The following is a 20,536-nucleotide window of genomic DNA, read 5'->3' on the forward strand; positions in this document are numbered from 1 at the left end:
CTTGCATCTTTAATTCATTTTGAAATGTTTTTGTACATGAAGTTAGAGTAGTCACAGGCTCAATCTTATACATGTGGTAATCAAGTTTTCCGCACACCAACTGTTAAAGAGATTCTCATTCCTTTTATCATATGGTTTTAGATCCTTGGCCACAAAGTAAATATTGATATATGTGTAGGTTTATTTATGTGATTTCAATACTATTCATTTTATATTTTATTTCAAAGTCAAACCATTTTTAAGTACTAATGTTTTATATTACAGTGAATTCAGATAGCATAATTCCTCCATTTTTATTTTCTTTCTCTGGACCACCCTTTTTTAGGTCCACTATAATTCCACATAACTCTAGAAAAATTTTTTCTGTTTGTACTCAAAATATCATTAGAGGGCCAGAGAGATGGATGAAAAGGCCAGAGCACATGTTCTGCATGCAGAAACTCCAGGTTAATATGAGCACCACACAGTCTCCCAGAGTGCTATTGGGTCAAAAACAAGCAAATAAAATGTTAATAGTAAATTTTTATTATGAGTACATTATATATATATTATTTTTGGTAAAAGAGCACTTTGGCTATACCAAAATTTTTCCCATCCATGGACAATAACTATCTTTTTATTTCTTATTGTCTTGTTCTTTCCACTGACTCATATATGGTGTCATATAGATCTTTCGCCTTCTTTGTTAAATTTTTTTATCCTTTGATTATTTTGTTTGCAATAATTAAATAAATTGCTTTCTTTATTTCTTCCTATTGTTTATCTGCACATAGGAATATAAAAGAGTTTTGAATGCTGATTCATGAATGTACGTATATGTACATATGAGAAAAACTTAATTTTTTAAGAAAAACATATTTCTTAAACTGTATGCACAGAAGAAAATAATTAAGCTTATACCCTTCCTTTCCAGGCATGTTTTATTCCAAAATATCATTTACGTAAAACTTTTGAATATTTCCCAGATTTTATAGAATATAAAATGTGGCTAAAAATTGGCCTTTCCATTACTGCCAGCAAAATCAAGGAACATTTATCTTATGAGGTAAGAGGCATTTTTGTGAACTCATTCTTATCTCTAAAATTGCATTTGAATTTTGTGGTAAATTAACTAAGCAGGAATTTAAAATCTGGGAATCAGAGAAGGTCGGTGCAGCAGGTTAGTTGCTTGTCTTGCACATGGTAGACCTGGGTTCGATAGATCCCCAGCACCTCTTTTGGTCCCCTGAGCCCACCAGGAGTAATCCCTGAGTGCAGAGCCAGGAGTAAGCTCCCAAACTGCCAGGTGTGACACAAAAGCAAATCAAAAAAAAATCTAAAACTGATAAACAGTTGACTATGATTTTTTTTTCAAAATAGGATTGGAACTACAAACTGCAATTAAAGCTCTGTAATGTTTTTATAAGGGACATTCCAACGGGCACCAAAACTGATATCTATGATGAAACTGTAATTTATGTCATCCTCATACATGGATCTGCAGAAGATTGCCAATTACGAAAAATTTACAAGTCGCCTTTCTTAATTCCAATAACATGCTATCAGGTAAAGAAATATTGATTAGGGACTGGAACGATAGCACAGCAGGTAGGGCATTTGCCTTTCATGCGGCCGACCCAAATTCAATTCCCAGCACCTCATATGGTCCCCTGAGCACTGCCAGGAGTAATTCCTGAGTGCAAAGCCTGTGCATCACTGGGTAGGATCTAAAAAGCCAATATATATATGTATATATTGATTAAGGGCAGGAGACAGTAATACCATGCTCATATGATTCCTAGTACCACATGGTGACCCAGTAGTGCCAGGTGCAGCACTGGGCATTCCTGAATACCTTGGGTGTGACCCTGGAGGCTGAGAAGCACTGCCTGATGGCTCCTGGTGACCCCCAGCACAGCTGAGCCAAGCAGCACCATATTCTCAGATTCTTGCACTGAACTCAGCTCTGCATGGTTGACCGAGCTCTCTCTGATTTACTGCTCCTCAAGCCTCTGGTCCAGCCAAAACTAAATAAAAGATCCTTATGTTCAGGTCAGTATGCCATGTGGTTAGCAGGTAATAACGTTAGAACTTCCATTTTCTCATACTGCAGCTTTCCCCCACCACTCCATAAACACACCACCACCACTACCCCCATTCATACAACCTCCAAATTTATTGGTTGCTTTGGCTCTGAGTAAACCAAACACCAAAGTTAGCCCCTATTCTATATGCCCAGGCCCACAATTTTTATTTTCAATTCTGTTTTTTCCTTCTTCTATTCTTGAATGTGTAACCCAGCTGCTCTTATAGTCTTGTTCTCCCTCTCGGAGAACCCGACAAGCTGCTGAGAGTGTCCTGCCCATCTGGCAGAGCCTGGCAAGCTCCCGGTGGTGTATTAAATATGCAAAAAACACAGTAACAATAATGGGTCTCATTCTCCTGGCCCTGAAAGAGCCTCCATTGTGGCACTTTTGGGAAGGATGAGTAAAGAGAGGCTGCTAAAATCTCAGGGTTAGGATGAATGGAGACATTACTGGCACCCGCTCAAGCAAATCCATGAACAAGGGGATGACAGTGATACAGTGATACAGTAAACCAGCTGCAGAGTGGATAAATGGCTACAGTTTATATAGCCAGCCAGAGTTTCTTGAGTTGGCCAGAAAAAAAAATCTATATAGTCCTATCAACAGCATAAAGTCTTATTCTGTTCACTGTGGTCTAGAATGCCAATGCATACTAAAATCAACGGCAATAATTGATTTCTTGAAATTCATTGCATTTTAAACTTACTTTCAACATTAAAAAATATCTCTGGGTGACATTATGAAGAATCAGGGATGATTAACTCAATTATTTTTCTCATTTATAAGATAAATGAGTTAACTATTTAAAAATCAATTAATAATATGGAATATTGACTCACAAAAATCAATATACCAAGCTATTTCAAGATACCAATTCCATATCTATTAATATTTTTATGTGCAGATATTTAGACAGAGTCTGAGATAGTAGCTTAGAAGAAAAATATTTCATGGAATGCTATTTACTTAGAGATTAACTCTGTCTAATGTCAAACTTCAGGTACAAGGCATTGAAGACCTTACAAAGGTAATGGTTGTCCAAACTCCATTAGATGTGAAAAGATTCAGATGGAATGCTAGGAAGTATGGGACTACACGTAAACTTGTATCATCAATTTGTAAGTTAGATTCTTAACTGACAACTAACTTTCTGTTAATGAAAAGTCTTGTTTGTATTTAAAATCAATAGTCTGTTTTCCTTGTGCAGGGACCACGCTAATCTTCTCTGTATTGCTCCAATTTTAGTATATACTAACTTATACTATCTCTCAGTCCCGGTATTCTAATATTTAAGAGTTTTTTTTAACTTTGAATTTTAACTTCAAAGTCAGGGAGCTAATATGAGACAAGGCCCTTGCATGTGGATGACCCTAGTTGAATCCCCTGTACCACATATGGTCCCCCCAAGCACCATTCTTGAACACTATCAGATATAATTCAATGCCCCCAGAAAAAGATTAAAACTTAATACAAGCACCATTCTTGGACACTACCAGATACATTTCAAACCCACCCAAAAAATAAAACTTTAATATCTACTCTGTGAATTTAACCTGAGAATGTTAGAGTTAAAAAATTATTTTGACTTTCTTTTTCAAACTCATGTTCTCCTTTGAACACGAAATCTCTCTTTATCTTTTTCCACCCTTAGATGCCTGTATTCTCTCAAACACATAATCCTTTCTTCCTCTCACCTCATATCTTCCTAGGGAAATTTCGTTCAATGAAAACGATCTTGCTTTACTAAAAAAAAAAAAAAAGGAAATATAATTTTATACTTTATATTTAAAAATAAAATAGCCCTGGGCACTACCAGGTATGGCTTCAAACAAAACTAACTAAATACAAATAAAATGTACATTTGCTATCTCTCAAAATTAAACTATTTAATGATAAATAGACTTAATGATAAAAAGTGTTGCATTGTGCAAACAACAGAGATGTAAATCAGTAGTCTGAATAGTTTAAATTGGTTAAAAATTACCAAACAGCAACCAAGTTATAGAATAGATAATAATGATCATAGAATTCAATGTGACTTATTAGTTCAAAGAAGATGAAATAATGTTCAAAATTAAAAATAAACATTAATTATGAATTCTATCTACAAAAATATTACTAATAAAGAAATCAGTAAAGGATAATTCAAAGAAGAAAACTGATGTTCAAAGCAAAATGGGGGGGTCTAAAGAGTTAGTACAGCGAGTTGGGTGCTTGCCTTGCATATAGTTGACCAGAGTTCTATTCTTGACACCTGACATGGTCTACAGAGCTCCATCAGTAGTGCTCTCAGAGCCGAGAGCAAACCACCAGGTATGACCCAAAATTCAAAACCAAAAAAATAAAAAACAAAACAGTGTGGGAAAATGCCCAACATTGCTAATGATTAAGCAGAGATTAAGCATTTGGTCTAGTTAATTAATGAAGCATTTCAAAATTATAGTATCTATTGACCAAAATGAGTAATAAATATTCATGTTGACATCAAGTAGATAAAATTAATGATCATAAGATTCTACAAGTTATAACATATTTTATGATTAAATAATAAATACTTTTAGTTATTGAGTCAAAAAGATAGTTCAAAGGACTGAGATCATGTTTTTATGAGAGAGGTCCAGGTTTAATACCTGGCACCACTTGGTGTCCTGAAACTATAAGGAGCAACCCCAAGCGTAGAATCATGAGCACTCTCTAGGGGTGATCCACAAATACAAACAAATATTCTAGACATTTAAGCTAAGTAAATAAAGCAAAACTGAAAATATTAATTGGACATAAGTCACAAAAATTAGAATTCAAGGGTGAGAGTGATTGTACAGCAGGTAGAGTGCTTGTCTTGCATGCAGTTGATTCCTGGCATCTCAGACGGTCTACCTAGTCCTATCAGGAGTGATCCCTGAGCACAGAGCCAGGAGTAAATCCTGAGCACTGCTGAATGTGATCCAAAAACAAACAAAAAAATAAAATTAGAGCCCAGCAAGCTACCGAGAGTATCCCACCTGCACGGCAGAGCCTGGCAAGCTCCCCGTGGTGTATTCAATATGCCAAAGACAGTAACAAGTCTCACAATGGAGACGTTACTGGACCCGCTCGAGCAAATCAATGAACAACGAAAGGGAGGACAGTGCTACAGAAGTAATCAAAGTGTGTAATTAGTTCATGAGTGGTAAATAAATAACATAGCTATGTTAGAGACAATTTCATACTTACTGACTCAGAAAAGATTAGTTATATATATGAAGTAAAAATATCAATAACGTTGCACTATGCTTCTAATTTTATTATTATTATTATTATTATTATTATTATTTTGGTTTTTGGGTCACACCTGACAATGCACAGGGGTTACTCCTGGCTCTGCACTCAGGAATTACTCCTGGAGGTGCTCGGGGAACTATATGGGATGCTGGAAATCGAACCCGGGTCAGCCACATGCAAGGCAAATGCCCTACCTGCTGTGTTATCACTTCAGCCCCCATGCTTCTAATTTCAAACAGATTTATCTTATTTAATTTTTTAATTGAATCACTGTGAATTACAGAGTAACAAAGGTATTTATGACTGAGTTTCTGGCAAACACTATTCAATCCCTTCACCAGTGTCCAGTACTCTCCATTAGTTTCCTCAGTTTCCCTCCCACTCCCAGCCTGCCAGTGTCCTTGTGTTTCCTTCCCTAATTTATGTTAGCACTTATATAGCTTAGTTCATGTAGACATACAATATTGTCATCACATGAGTTTCCACTGACCTTTAAATGGGTATGATCTTAGAGCCTTAAACATTTCCTCCTTGTCAGTCACCTCCCTTCTCACTCTCTACAATCTCATTTTAACAAACAGCTAATATTATAACAAACACCCAATCTGGGGGACATGATTTCTCATTCCTAAACTTTTTCACATTTTTCTGTATTTCTGCCAAGAACCCTCAAAACATCTTCTTTCACAAAAATCTCCATTTCACGAAGTTAAGTAGTTTTTCTGTTTCTTTTCCAAACAGCTGTAACCCGAAAATCACAGTACTGCTATCTCCCATAACCCATTTATAAATAATTATTTTCCCACATTGTATGTGTGTTTTTACTGGTTTGAAAGTTACATTACAATATAAACTTAAAGAAAGAATGGATCTTTGTTTATTTCCATGAAAATAAAATACTTATTTTGTATCTCTATTGTTTACCAATGTGACCTGTACTCTATTTTATTTATTTTTTAAGATTTTATTATTGAATCACTGTGAGATAGAGTTTTAAAAAACTGTTCCAACAACCATTTCTCCACCAGTGTACATTTCCCAGCACCAATGTCCCCAAGTTCCCTCCTGTAACCTTCCCTGGCACCATGTGCCTCTATGACAGGCATTTTTCTTGTCTCTCTCTCTCTCTCTCTCTCTCTATCTATCTATCTATCTATCTGTTCTATCTCTCTGTGTCTCTCTATGTGTCTCTCTCTGTCTCTGTCTCTGCCTCTGTCTCTCTCTCCCCATCCCCCTTTTTGGGCATTGTGGTTTGCAATACAGATACTGAAAGGTGACCTGTATTCTAAAAGTATATTAATATAAAATTATTTGGGGAGCAGAACTCATCCATTTTCTAAACTCCTACACATTTGTTGCACAATTTTTACTTCAAATTTCTATGTTATTAAAGTGACTCTCCTCACTGACTGAAATTACTCTTGTTTGCATCATCGCCCTTGAGTGTGAATGATTTAAAGCTACTATAACTTGACCATTGAACTAATGGAAACAGTCTTTTGCTTCTGAACTTACTCTTTTTCTATTAAGCAGTTGAAGAGAAAACAAATGAAGAGCAGGAAAACATACATAATGAGGTAAATTTAAAGTCTTCAATTGTTTTATGTTGTGTAAAGACAGTTTTGGGAATTTATGTAAACTATTGATGTGCTTCTCTTATTCTTAAGATTACTTATTAATCACCTTGTATATTTATATGATGGCTTTTAATGCAGTGGGTACAGAGCTTGCTTTACAAGTGGTTGACCTGGATTCGATCCCTGGCACCCCATATGATCCTCCAAGCACCGCCAGTAGTGACCCCTGAGTACAGAGCTAGGAGTAAACTGAACACCACCTCTGTGACCCCCCAAATCAAAAGAAATTAATTAATTTAAAAATAAAATAAAATGGGAGTCAGGATCTAGAAATCTCTTTGGGGTCTGCTGAAAAGGACAGGGGTTGTTAATGGATGGTCATGCAGTCCTTTCATTATAATTGCTGCATGTAAAACAAGGTCGAAAGAAAAAACCTTAAAATGATACCTATTTAAGTAATACTTAATAGTTTAAAAATTATGTGTTTTGTTATAAAAGTAATAAAGTCAAGTAAAATACCTTCCAAATTCCACACTTCATCATGGAATTATTTTTCTTTGTTTCTTTAGCCTTTGTTCTCATTGAGAATGAAGTTTTGATTTTTCATTACATATTACATCGCACAACCACACCACTTTAATAGTTGGACTAGTAACCATTATGTTGTTATGTTGTTCTGTAACAATATTATATAATTAGTGGAACAACAGCTCTTTTCACTTTTTTTTTATTGGACCATACCTGATGGTACTCAGAGCTTATCCTTGGATCTGAACTTAGGGATCACTCCTGGCCATGCCCAGGGGACCACATGGAGTGCCAGAGATAGAACTCAGGTTGGCCATGTACAAGATAATAACCTTACCCACTGCACTACCACTACAGCTCCACCAGCCTCTCAATTTATTAAATTAAGAAGAAATGTGTTGAATGGGTGGTGCTTGAAGCAAGCAAGATCAAATACCCATCCCTCCACCAGTGCCCATTCTTCACCACCAATGATCCCAGTAGCACTCCCACCCCCCACCCGATCCTCCCCACCCCACCCCGCCTCTGAGGTAGAGCATTCCCTTTTGCTCACTATTTCCTTTAGGATGTTGTAGTTTGCAATAGAGGTATTGAGTGGCCATCGTGTTTGATCTATAGTCTACTTTCAGCACGCATCTCGCATCCCGAGCAAGTCCTCCAAACATCCTTTACTTGGTGTTCCCTTCTCTATCTGAGCAGCCTTTTCCCCCAGCATGTGCTGCTGGCTTCCAAGCCACGGAGTAGACCTTCTCGTACTTAACTACTCTTGGGTGTTCGACTTCCATTCTGTTACTTTTATACAACATTTGAGTGCAGTCTTTCTATGTCTGTCCCTCTCTTTCTGGCTCATTTCACTTAGCATGATACTTTCCATGTAGATCCACATGTATGTAAATTTCATGATTTCACATTTTCTAACAGCTGCATAGTATTCCATTGTGTAGATGTACCAAAGTATCTTTAACCAATTATCTGTTCTCGGGCACTCACGTTTGTTTCAAATTTTGGCTATTGTGAACAGTGCAACAATGAACATAGAAGTGCAGATGTCATTTCGACTATACTTTTTTGCCTAACCGGGATATATTCCCAGGAGTGTTATTGCTGGGTCAATGGGATCTCAATTTCTAATTTTTGGAGAATCATCCATACTTTTTTCCAAAAGTTCTGAACCAGTTGGTATTCCCATCAGCGGTGAAGGAAAGGTCCCTTTCTAGCCACATCCGCACCAACGCCAGTTGCTTTTGTTCTTTTGGATGTGGGCCAGTCTCTGTGATGTGAGATGATATCTCATTGTTGTTTTGATCTGCATCTCCCTGATAATTAGTTATGTAGAGCATTTTCTCTTGTGCCTTTTTGCCATTTGGATTTCTTCTTTGAGAACGTTTCTGTTCATTTTGTCGCCCCATTTTTTGATGAGGTTGGATGTTTTCTTCTTGTGGAGTTCAACCAGTGCTTTGTATATCCTTGATATCAACCCTTCGTCAGATGTGTATTCGGTGAATATTCTTTCCCATTCTGTAGACTGTCTTTGTATTTTGGTCACTGTTTCTTTTGAGGTACAGAAGCTTCTTAGTCTAAGATAGTCCCATTTGTCTATCTCTGTTTTCACTTGATTGGCCAGTGGTGTGTTATCTTTAAAGATACCATTAGCTTCAATGTCGTGGAGGGTTTTGCCAACCTTATCTTCAATGTACCTTATGGATTCCGGTCTGATATTGTGGTCTTTAATCCATTTTTATCTTACTTTTTTACATGCTGTTAGGCAGAGATATGAGCCCAATTTTTTTGCATGTAGCCGTCCAGTTTTGCCAGCACAATTTGTTAAAGAGGCTTTCCTTGCTCCACTTCACTTTTCTTGCCCCTTATCAAATATTAGATGATCGTATGCTTGGGGGGAGACATCAGTTTATTCAACCCTGTTTCATTGGTCTACAGCTCTGCCTTTGTTCCAGTACCATGTTGTTTTAATTATTACTGCTTTGTAGTAGAGTTTGAGGTTGGGGAGATTGATTCCTCCCATCTTCTTTTTCCCAAGAATTGCTTTAGCCATTACAAAATGAGTCAGAAAGAGCAGGATAGACACAGAAAGATTGCATTCATCTGGGGAACGTAAAGCAACAAAATGGGAGACTAACACCCAGGAGTGGCTGAGATTAGTACCAGAAATTTTGCTCCATGACTTGGGGGCCAGCCACACGTGCTAGGGGAAAAGGAAGCTCAGATAGAGAAGAGAGCACCAATTAAAGGGTGTTGGGAGGATCCTCCCAGGGTGGGAGAAGCATGCTGAAAGTAGACTTTAGACCAAACATGATTGCCACTCAATGCCACTCTTGCAAACCACAGGACCCAAAAGGAGAGAGAGAGAGTACAAAAGGGAATGCCCTGCCACAGAGGCAGGTTAGGATGGGGGGGTTGGGGGTGGGAGGGTTGCTGGGACCTGTGGTGGTGGAGGATGGGTGCTGGTGGAGGGATGGGCACTTGATCATTGAATAACTGAAACCCAAGCACAAAAATCTGTAAGTCTCTAACTGTACTTCATGGTGTTTCACTAATAAAAAAAAAAGAATTGCTTTAGCCATTCATGGGTGCTTATTGTTCCATATGAATTTCACGAGTGTTTGCTCCATTTCTTTGAAGAATGTCATGGGTATAGTTATAGGGATCGCATTGAATTTGTACAATGCTTTGGGGAGTATTGCCATTTTGACTATGTTAATTCTCCCGATCTATGAGCAGGGGATATCTTTCCATTTCCTCGTGTCCTCTTTTATTTCCTGAAATAGGATGCTCTCGGTAGCTTGCCAGGCTCTCCAAGGGGGAGGGGGGTGAGGAATCAAACTCAGATCAGCCAGGTCGGCCGCATGTGAGGCAAATGCCCTACCCACTGTGCTATGGCTCCAGTAGTTGCCTCCTTAGGGCAGTACTCCGTGCGTCAGTCTCATAATTTTCCTAATCACACAAACAATTTCAGACATCACAAAATTGACTGGAAATTGGTGTGTTTCTATTCAGGTCTTTTCATTCTGTCTGTCGTGTTACCCTGAATTATACATGACTGAGGGTCCTGCTGTGCTCACCATTGTCACCCTCCATAATGCCACAGTCTGTTGCTGTTCCTGCATCAGCTGACTCTGACAAAGTGTCAAAGTCTTAGTGGTATTTGAGGGATATTGAAGAAGTATCAAGCAGGAATTCTCTTGCCCGTAGATGGCCTCTGACCCCACCCTCTCACAGAGTCAGAGCAAACCCTCCCGAGTGTGTCCATTTTCCTCAAGAGAGTACTGCACTCCTCTGAATGGCTGATTCTCAGGAAAGACACAGGAACTGTAAGCTAGAAAACAGGGGGTGAGACTCAGCATGCCCCCTCCTCCTGTGGGGACCCCAGTGGGAAGGGTGCCGTTCCCACAGCCCTGACCTTCCTCTGAGGGTAAGAGGGTGAGTTAACCTCAGGAAGCCCCAAACCTTGACTTCTGACCAGTCCATCAGCCTGATTTGTGCAGAGGTAGGAAGGGTGCATTAAAAACAATCCTCAAGTTTTGATTTCTGGACTGCCCTATCCCAGAAATCTGTCTGCGCCTTTCTGCTCTACCACATTTACAATCCAGGCTGGCCTTCAGGTCGGGCCCCAGCTTCTGTGCTCTGCATTGACCTCAGTTGGAACTTTATCCCATATTGTGCTTATTGTGCCTTCAGGAATTGAAAGGTTGTCCTGATTCATGTATGTTCAATGTTCTCCTGAGAGTCACGGTCACGGTCCTCCTGTTGTTCATCGATTTGCTCGAGCGGGCCCAGTAACATCTCCATTGTGAGACTTGTTGTTACTGTGTTTGGCATATTGAATACGTCATGGGTAGCTTGCCAGGCTCTGCCGTGCGGGCAAGATACTCTCGGTAGCTTGCCGGCTCTCCAAGAGGGGCGAAGGAATCGAACTCGGGTCGACCATCTTGGCTGCGTGCAAGGCAAACGCCCTACCACTGTGCTGGAGCAATAGCACAGTGGTAGGGCGTTTGCCTTACAAGCGGCCAACATGGCCGACCCGAGTTCTCCTGGGGGAGGGAATGAAAATACTCTCACACCAGATATGAGAATTTTCCCTGTCATTGGGAAAGTTTTAGCTCACTTTTTATAAATTGAAATTTTGATAATTTGTAACATTATTGAAAGACTATAAAACCTTGCTCCCAGAAGAGAACAGCTCAGAGTCTCCTGCCTCCACGCCTCGCTGACCTCACCGGGGCCCCTTGGAGGAGGGTGGGTTGAGTTTCCCTCCCCACCCCAAGCAGAGCCCCGGCAGCTGAAGACCTCCATTTCCAGCCACAGCCATGCTTAAGACAACTCTCCACACTTTTGGATGAGCCTCACACACGAAGGAACCGGCAGAGGAACCCAGGTGTGCGGGACCTGGGGCATAGATATCCAAGCCTGCTCAGATTGGAACTGGGGCCTCCTCCACCCAGATTCCCCATCTTCCAGTATGTAGGCATTACACCCACAAACTGCCCCCAGCACCGTGTAATCCCATCAACAGCCAAGACCCAAAGACTATAAAACCCTGCTCCTGGAAGCAACATCTTATTATCTAGTTCTTACTCTAGAGAACCTGGCAGGCTACCAAAAGTATCCTGCCCACATGGCAGAGTCTAGCAAACTCCCTGTGGCATATTCAATATGCCAAAAACCAGTAACAATGATGGGTCTCATTCTCCTGACCCTGAAAGAGCCTCGAATGTGGCACTTTTTAAAATCTCGGGGCTAGGACAAAGGAGATGTTACTGGGGCCTGCTCAAAGCAATCGATGAACAACAGGATGACAGTGACATTGACAGCATTTTGTAGTTTTCTTTGTACAGGTCTTTTGTGTCCTGAGTTAAGCTGATTACGAGGTACTTGATTTTCTGCGGCACAATTGTCAATGGGGTTTTTTTTTTCATGTCACTTTCTTCTCTCTCATTATTTGCATATAGGAAAGCCATGGACTTTTGGGTATTGATTTTATAGCCTACAACTTTACTATACAAGTCTATTGTTTCTAGGAGTTTCTTGGTAGAGGTTTTAGGGTTCTCTAAATATAGTATCATATAATCTGAGAATAGTGAGAGCTTGATTTCTTCCTTTCCTACCTGAATGCCCTTAATATCTTTTTCTTGCCTGACTGCTATTGCAAAGACTTACAGTACTATATTGAACAGCAGCGGAGAGAGTGGGCATCCTTGTCTCATCCCTGATCTTAGAGGGAAGGCTCTTAGTTTTTCCCCATTGAGGATGATGCTTGCTGTAGGCTTGTGGTAGATGGCTTTAACTACATTGAGGAAAGTCCCTTCTATATCCATTTTGGTGAGGGTTTTCATCATAAACAGGTGCTGGATCTTGTAAAATGCTTTCTCTGCATCTATTGATATGATCATATGGTTTTTATCTTTTCTTTTGTTGATATGATGGATTATATTGATTGATTTCTGAATGTTAAACTATCCTTGCATCCCTGGGATGAATCCCACTTGGTCATGGTGTATGATCTTTTGATGAGTTGTTGAATTCTATTTGCTAGTATTTTGTTGAGAATCTTCGCGTCCACGTTCATCAGGGATATTGGCCTGTACTTTTCTTTTCTTGTGGTGTCTTTGTTTCCTTTTGGTATTAGAAAGATATGAACTTCATAGAAACCATTTGCAAGAGTTTCTGTTTCTTCAATTTCCTGGAAAAGCTTGAGAATAACTGGCAATAGGTCCTCTTTAAATGTTTGGAAAAATTCACTAGTCAATCCATCTGGACCTGGGCTTTTGTTTTTGGGGAGACTTTTGATTATAGTTTTAATTTCCTTGATATTAATAAGACTATTCAGGTATTCTAGGTCTTCTTGATTCAGTCTTGGGAGATTATCGGAATCTAGAAATTTATTCATTTTTTCCAGGTTCTCTTGTTTCATGGCATACAGACTTTCAAAGTAGTCTCTGATGATCTTTTGAATTTCTTGGGTTTCTGTTGTGATATCCCTTCTCATTTCTGATTCGGTTTATTAGGGTTCTCTCTTTCTTTGTGAGTCTTGCTAGTGGTTTATCTATCTTATTTATTTTCTGAAAGAACCAGCTCTTGGTTTCATTGACCTTTCAATTGTTTTTTGGGGGGATTTCCATGGCATTGATTTCTGCTCTAAGTTTTTGTTGTTGTTGTTGTTTGTTTATTTTGTTTTGCTTTTTGGGTCACACCCAGCGATCACGGGGGTCACTCCTGGGTCATGCACTCAGGAATCATCACTCCTGGAGGTACTTAGGAGACCATATGGGACGCTGGGAATCGAATCCAGGTTGACTGCATGCAAGGCAAATGCCCTACCCACTGTGCTGTCGCTCTAGCCCCATGATTTCTGCTCTAAGTTTTATGATCTCTCTCCTTCTACCTGGTTTGGCTCCTTTTGTTGGTCCTTTTCTAAGATTTTGAGTTGTGAAGTCAAGTTGTTTATGTGGGCCCTTTCTTCCTTCCTGAGAAATGGTTGCAGAGCTATAAAGTTTCCCCTTAACACGGTTTTGGCTGCATTCCATAGGTTCTGGTAGCTTATGCCTTCATTCTCATTTGTTTCAAGGTATCTTTTGATTTCTTCCTTGATTTCTTTTCTGACCCACTCGTTGTTCAACATTGAGTTGTTTAATTTTCAGGTGTTTGATTTGGTTTTCTGCATCTGTACATAATTCTATCTTTAGTTCATCATGGTCTGAGAAGATAGTTGATACAATGTCTATCTTCCTGATTCTGTTGAGGTATGCTTTGTGGCCCAGAGCATGGTCTATTCAGGAAAATGTTCCATGTGCACTGGAAAAGAATGTGTATTCTTTTAGGGGGCGTTATAGAGTCCTGTATATATCTATTAGTTCTCTAAATTCTATTTCTTCCTTCAGAGCCAATATTTCCTTACTGAGTTTTAATCTTCTTGATCTATCCAGGGGTGATAAGGCAGTGTTGAAGTCTCCAACCACTATTGTGTTGCTTGTAATGTCCTTCTTAAGGTCTGTTAGCAGTTGTAGGTATTTGGCTGGTCCCTAATTGGGTGCTTATACCTTTAGGAGTGTGATTTCTTCTTGTTGTGCATATCCCTTGATTAATAAAAATAGCCTTCACTGTCTCTTCTAATCTTTTTCAACCTAAAGTCTATGTTGTCCAATACTAGTAAGGTCACTCTGGCTTTTTTGAGGGGGTTGTTTGCTTTCAGGGTTGTTTTTCATTCTTTGACTTTGAGTCTGTGTTTCTTCTGATTGTTCAGATGTGTTTCGTGTAGGCAGCAGAATGTTGGGTTCTGTCTCTGAATCCATCTGTCATCTTTCTGTAAGGATTTGTTGTGCTTGTAGCGGTTTGTCTTGTCTTACAGTAGCCCCTTTAGCCCTTTTTTTAGGTTTGCTTTTGAGTCTATGAAGTTCCTGAGTTGTTGTTTAGCCACAAAATAGTGTACCATTCCTTCAAGTTTGAGTGAGAGTTTAGCCGGATAAAGTATTCTTGGTGAAGTGTTCATCACAGTGAGTTTTTTCACTATATCCCACCGTTGCCTTCAGGCTTGGAGGATTTCCTCTGATAGGTCTGCTGTGAATCTAAGGGGTGCTCCTTTGTATGTGATTTCCTTCTTTGACTTTGCTGCTTACAGTATGGAGTTTCTATCCATGGAATTCATCATTCTAACTATGATAGGTCTTGCAGTGTTTTTGGTAGGGTCTCTTTTAGCTGTCACCCTTCGGGCTCCTTGAATCTGGATGCCTGCATTGTCCAGCTCTGGGAATTTTTCAGCAATTATTTGTTTAACCATGGCTTTTTCATTGGGACTGTTTCCCTGACTTTCCGTTACTCCAATGATTCTAATGCTGTTCCTCTTGGAATCATCCCTTAGGACTCTGATTCACTCTAGGGCTATTTTGAGGTCTCTTGCCATTGTTTGTTGTTGCCTGTAGGCTTCCTGCAGTTCATCTTCCAGCTCAATGATTCTGTCTTCAGCTATAGCCATTCTACTTTTGAGGGCACAGACTGAGTTTTTTATTTCATCTACCAAATTTATTTGTGACATTTCTGTGTGTAGCTTTCCAATTTCTGCTCTCATTTCTTCCTGTATTTTCTCGATTGTTTCTTTCATGTACTCCTTTAATTTACTGGATATCTGTCTCACTGTTTCATTGAGTTCATTGACCATCTTCATTACTTTATATCTTTATCAGAGAAGGTGAGTAACACCTAATGAGGCTTCTGGTCTCTTTCTGTCATCATCTCCTCATTGTGGGGATTTGCATTGTTTCTTCATGTTGGTGTAGTATGGAGCCTAAGATGTTACACAAGATTGCTGGGTACCAGTAATTACCTGCTGCGTGAGAGTCTGTTGACCCAAAATTAGGCCACACCCACTTCTGCAGATGCACACCCATTTCTGAAGAAGCCACGGCCCCTACGGGTACCTGGTTGGCGGGGGAGGGTACAACCTGGGGGAGGAGAAAGCTTGACACCATGTTGGGGACAAACAGGAAGAGGCTCAGGGATGGAGGGTGGTCCAGGGTACTAGAGGTCACCTGGGGCAAGTGTGCAGAGAAACGGAGTCCCTGGTTTAAATAATGACTGAACTGGGAGAGGAGAAAGCTGGGCGCCATGTTGGGGACAAACAGGAAGAGGCTCCTAAAAAATCATGTAATTTTAACTTATTACTCCTCAATCTCAAGTAGCAACTATATTTGGCAGACTTAGAAGTAACTTTACCCATATATATCTATAATTATTCTGTATTGTAACTCATTGTTGAACGATTTCAAAGCCTTCTTGTCTTTCTTTTTTGCTTTTATCTATTGTTAGGAAAACAAAGGTGATTTTGATTTTAAAAACCATCACAAACAATGATGTTATGAGATGCTCCCTAAATTAAAACATTTTTCCTACATCACGCAGTAGCAACTTTAAACTGTGGATATCCTGGTGCCACTGGAAAAGAAATTGAATCTAATAACCAATTCATTTACATGGATAATATATGCTGCTTAGCCAGTTTACTTATTTATCTTAGAGCAAAAATGTTTTAAATTGTTCTATAACAAATAAAGTGATATTAAAATGTGCCTTAAAGTGTTCTTCTTGAGAGAGAGAGAGAGAGAAAGAGAGGAGGAGGAGGCAAGAGCAAGGAGCAATAGTACAGAGGTTAGGGTGTTTGCCTTGCACACGGTCGACCCGGGTTCGATTCCCAGCATCCCATATGGTCCCCCGAGCACTGTCAGGAGTGACTCCTGAGCACAAAGCCAGTAATAACCCCTGAGCATCGCCAGATGTGACCCAAAAAGCAAAAAAAAGAAAGAAATTTGATCTATATACACCATGAAATACCATTCCACTGTGAGAAAAGTTGAAATCACAATTTCCAGCTCAACCATTCTCTTAATTACAACCATCATCTTAGAATTATCCAACATTTTTTTTCCAATTCAGTTCATATAATTTTTCATATGTATATGGAACTGGGGTAATAAGCATTAAGGAGATTAAAGAGAAAACATATAACTCAACAATTGCTATTTTGGATTCTTTGCATGTATGTGTGTTATGCTTTTATTTGTGGAATGTTTTTTCCCCCAAAGTTGTCTTCAGAACAAAAAAAAAAGTGCCTCTATTATGCATGTACTACCCTGCCCTGCAATCTTATAGTCATAATTTTTCCATGAGCTGCAGTCACTTCTTCTGCATCTAGTTTCCTGACCTAAGAGGCAATTTCCAGACTTTTCTCTAATTACAAAGGCAGATTGATCTCCAATTCCATACCTATGTAGTTGGCTCTGAACTTAAAAAATAAGCCTTTGAACAATATTGAAACCAGTTAAGCCACCCTGCGTCCCCATCCAGGTTATTTTCTCTTGGGTCTGGAATATCTTAATTCACACAGATGAAGAAGACACGGTACCTACTCATTAACTAAGCTCCACAGTGCATTATATTTTGCTTGCTAAAGACTTAGTTTTTAATTCTTGTTGCACCTCTGAATAGTGTAAAAGATATGAAGGCTATTAAGATGAGGACTTTTAAATTGGATTAAATTTTTTTCCATCATCCTCCACTCTCACTCATATACATATGCACCAATTTCTTCACACACAAAATGGCAAGACATTATTCTAGATATGATTCTAGATTTCTATATACAGAAAAGAAGATTTCAGATAATTTGAAAGACAATGCCAAAAACTTATTGCAATCATCCTGCCTTATAAAATAACATAGTTTTGACTATCAATAATGGACAAAACAGGTTGGTTTTAATTTTCATCTTATTTTTTATTCCTTAGATCTGCAAGCCATCTGAAGTGATAGCACAACGGGTAGAGCATTTGCCTTGCACTCAGCCAACCCAGGTTCGATTCCTTCACCCCTCTTGGAGAGCCCGGCAAGCTACCGAGGGTATCTTGCCCACACGGCAAAGCCTGGCAAGCTCTCTGTGATGTATTCCATATGCCAAAAACAGTAACAACAAGTCTCACAATGGAGACATTACTGGTGTCCACTCAAGCAAATCGATGAACAATGGGAGGACAGTACTACAGTGCTACAGATATGCAAGCAGTGAACATGCCCATTAAGATGTTCTGTTAAGATTTTTCTAGTTCATTAATTCATCTCATTTACAAAATTTCCTGAATGTCAAACTTTTCCAAAATAAAAAATTTTCCAAACTTTTCCCAAAAAAATAAAAATAAAAATATCTCAAAGATCTTTCCTAGAGTTAAATGCCTTGACAGTGAGGAAAATTTTACTGGAGTAAATTATTGAAGAAATAGAATTGATAAAACTCCTGTCACCACAGTTAATTGACAAAAGTAGAGGACAAAGCAGTTTTACTATTGAATAATCACTGTCACTGTGACTGTTCTCCCTTTGTTCATCAATTTGTTCAAGCGGGCCCAGTAACATCTCCATTGTGAGATTTGTTGTTACTGTGTTTGGCATATCGAATACATCACAGGTAATTTGTCAGGCTTTGTTGTGTGGGCTAGATACTCTCGGAAGCTTGCTGGGCTCTCCAAGAGGGTGGAGGAATCGAACCCGGGTCGGTCGAGTCAGCCACATGCAAGGCAAATGCCCTACTGCTGTGCTATTGCTACCTTCAATTGAGAAAATACCTCCGTTTTTGTTTTGATTTAACATGCCATATATTCACTGAATATGGAGAGGTGGTGGACTTAAAGTCACAGTGTTCTCTTTAAAAGTCAAACTGCCTCTCCCTAAGAGCAGCAGGCCTATAGTGCCTTGTGGAATTGGTCCCTTTATACCAGAATTTAATTTGTAGCAACACTGGGCAGGGGTTATAGGAACCGTATCAGGGCAGGAAATACCCAATACTGTGCTTCCTGCAGTCACTGGCTGCAGCGATTATCGTGATTGGAGCTCTGAAACGCCACACTGTGGAGAGGGACTACAGCTGGGAACATCCCCTGACATTGTGGGACCTGGGGCTGGTGCCCTTGCAGGTTTCCAAATTGGGGTCAACAGCTGCATCAAAATTGAAGCGACAATCTCTGGCCCAGTGATTTCCCCTCTTTATACCGGGGACAGGGCCCAGGAGGTGCAAGTCTGGCTCTGCAGTCTCTGGCCCAATGGTTTCTCCTCTTACACCTGGAACAGGCCCCAGGAGGTGCTCTCACAGTAGCATTTTTGGGAAGTGCCCTGCAGTCTTTACAAAAGTGGCCTGATTTTCCACAATTAAAACATCTTTTCTGAGCTTGTCTCTGTACAGTGTAGGCCTCCAAAGCCTTCATTTGCACCTTATTTTTAACAGAACCAACATTCCTGCATGGTTTCAAATACCCCATTATATCTTCCTTCTCTCTGATAGGTGAAGAATAGCCTGGCAATCCTCATTAGCATTTTTCAAAGGCCAATTGCTTAATCAACAGCTCCTGCATTTCCTTACCCTTAACCTGCATTTCAATGGCTTCCATCAACCTTACCATGAAGTCTCCATAAGGTTCTGAGGCCCTCTGGACAATCTTTGTAAAACTTCCCTTAAATTCTGCATCTGCTTCAATCCTCTCCCATGTACACAGGGCTGCGTCATGGACATGAGCAAAAACAGCATAAGACAAGGTGACTTGCCTTTGTGGGGTCTCGCCATTTCCCTTCACCTATTAACATTTCATAAATCAACTTAATCCCGAAAATTTTCGTCCAGCATAGCCTAGGCCATAAAGCTTTGCCTTGGCATCATCACTGAACCACATCCTCCACTGTATGTGCTGAGAACGACTTAAGTACGTTTTAGCAACCACGTAAAAATCTTGAGGTACCCAGTAAGCCTTTTTACTCCAGTTTGTAAGATACTCCCTACAATACGGAGATGTAGACCCGTAGGAGGCACAGGCCTTTTTGAAACGACTGAGAGAATCTATTCTTAACCTGCAATAAGATGGATGCTGCTGCTTCTCAGCCTCGACTGGACGATTGGGAGCATGTCCTGAGCAGCCTGGAGGCCACTTCGCTGAGTCACTCTTGGACTCAGAATCTGAGGAAGTAGTAGCAGACTCATAATCCGCATCACTTTCAGCTGATGTACCGGAAGTGGAGCTATATTCATCAACCTCAGAAATATTTTTACTATGAAAACCCTTTCGAGACTTAGGTATGGGAGGAGCTGAGGCCATATCATCCCTAATCTCCTCCTCCTCCTCAACTGGGGCAGGCGTGTGGGGAGAATGGAATAAATGGAATCTGATCAATCAACTATCATGGCCCTCGCTTCCTCCACTGTCTGCCCTACGGCCCGGGTCACCCTGGGTGTGGAAGCGGCTCAGGCCCACCCCAAACGCGGGTGGCTAGGGGAAGAGCCGTCGGGGCCCCCCTGGCAGCCCTCAAAGAGTTATTACAGCTGACGTCCCTGGAACGAGCATAAACTATCAACTAAAGGTAAGAATAGTGTTCGGTGCACCCCTCACTCTAGAAAGTGAATGGGAGAACAGGATTTCTTAGTGTGCTGGGAGTCAGAATCCTAGCAGCAATTCCCCACTAAGACGGGGCAGACTCTGGGCCTTCCCAGTTTCTTCCACAGTTTCTCAAGCCAGACTGAACAGGCCGTGCCATATATGGATTTGATTCAGTGTCTCTCCC

At 40.1% G+C, this 20,536-nt stretch overlaps 1 protein-coding gene and 1 pseudogene across 1 annotated transcript in view; one reads left to right on the forward strand and one right to left on the reverse strand.

Moving 5' to 3' along the window:
* SLC9C1 (solute carrier family 9 member C1) overlaps positions 1-19,279 on the forward strand; it is a 121,280-nt gene extending 102,001 nt beyond the window's left edge. Inside the window, exons 23-26 of the mRNA XM_056109139.1 lie at positions 914-1,045; positions 1,360-1,545; positions 3,067-3,184; positions 19,269-19,279. Coding sequence (XP_055965114.1) covers positions 914-1,045; positions 1,360-1,545; positions 3,067-3,184; positions 19,269-19,279 — 447 coding nt within the window. The remainder of the gene's footprint in view (positions 1-913; positions 1,046-1,359; positions 1,546-3,066; positions 3,185-19,268) is intronic.
* Positions 3,226-3,339, reverse strand: LOC130018698 (uncharacterized; annotated as a pseudogene).
* Positions 19,280-20,536: the final 1,257 nt, after the last annotated feature.

The sequence above is a fragment of the Sorex fumeus genome, unplaced genomic scaffold (genome assembly GCF_029834395.1).
Source record: "Sorex fumeus unplaced genomic scaffold, SorFum_2.1 ptg000265l, whole genome shotgun sequence".
Classification (NCBI taxonomy): domain Eukaryota; kingdom Metazoa; phylum Chordata; class Mammalia; order Eulipotyphla; family Soricidae; genus Sorex; species Sorex fumeus.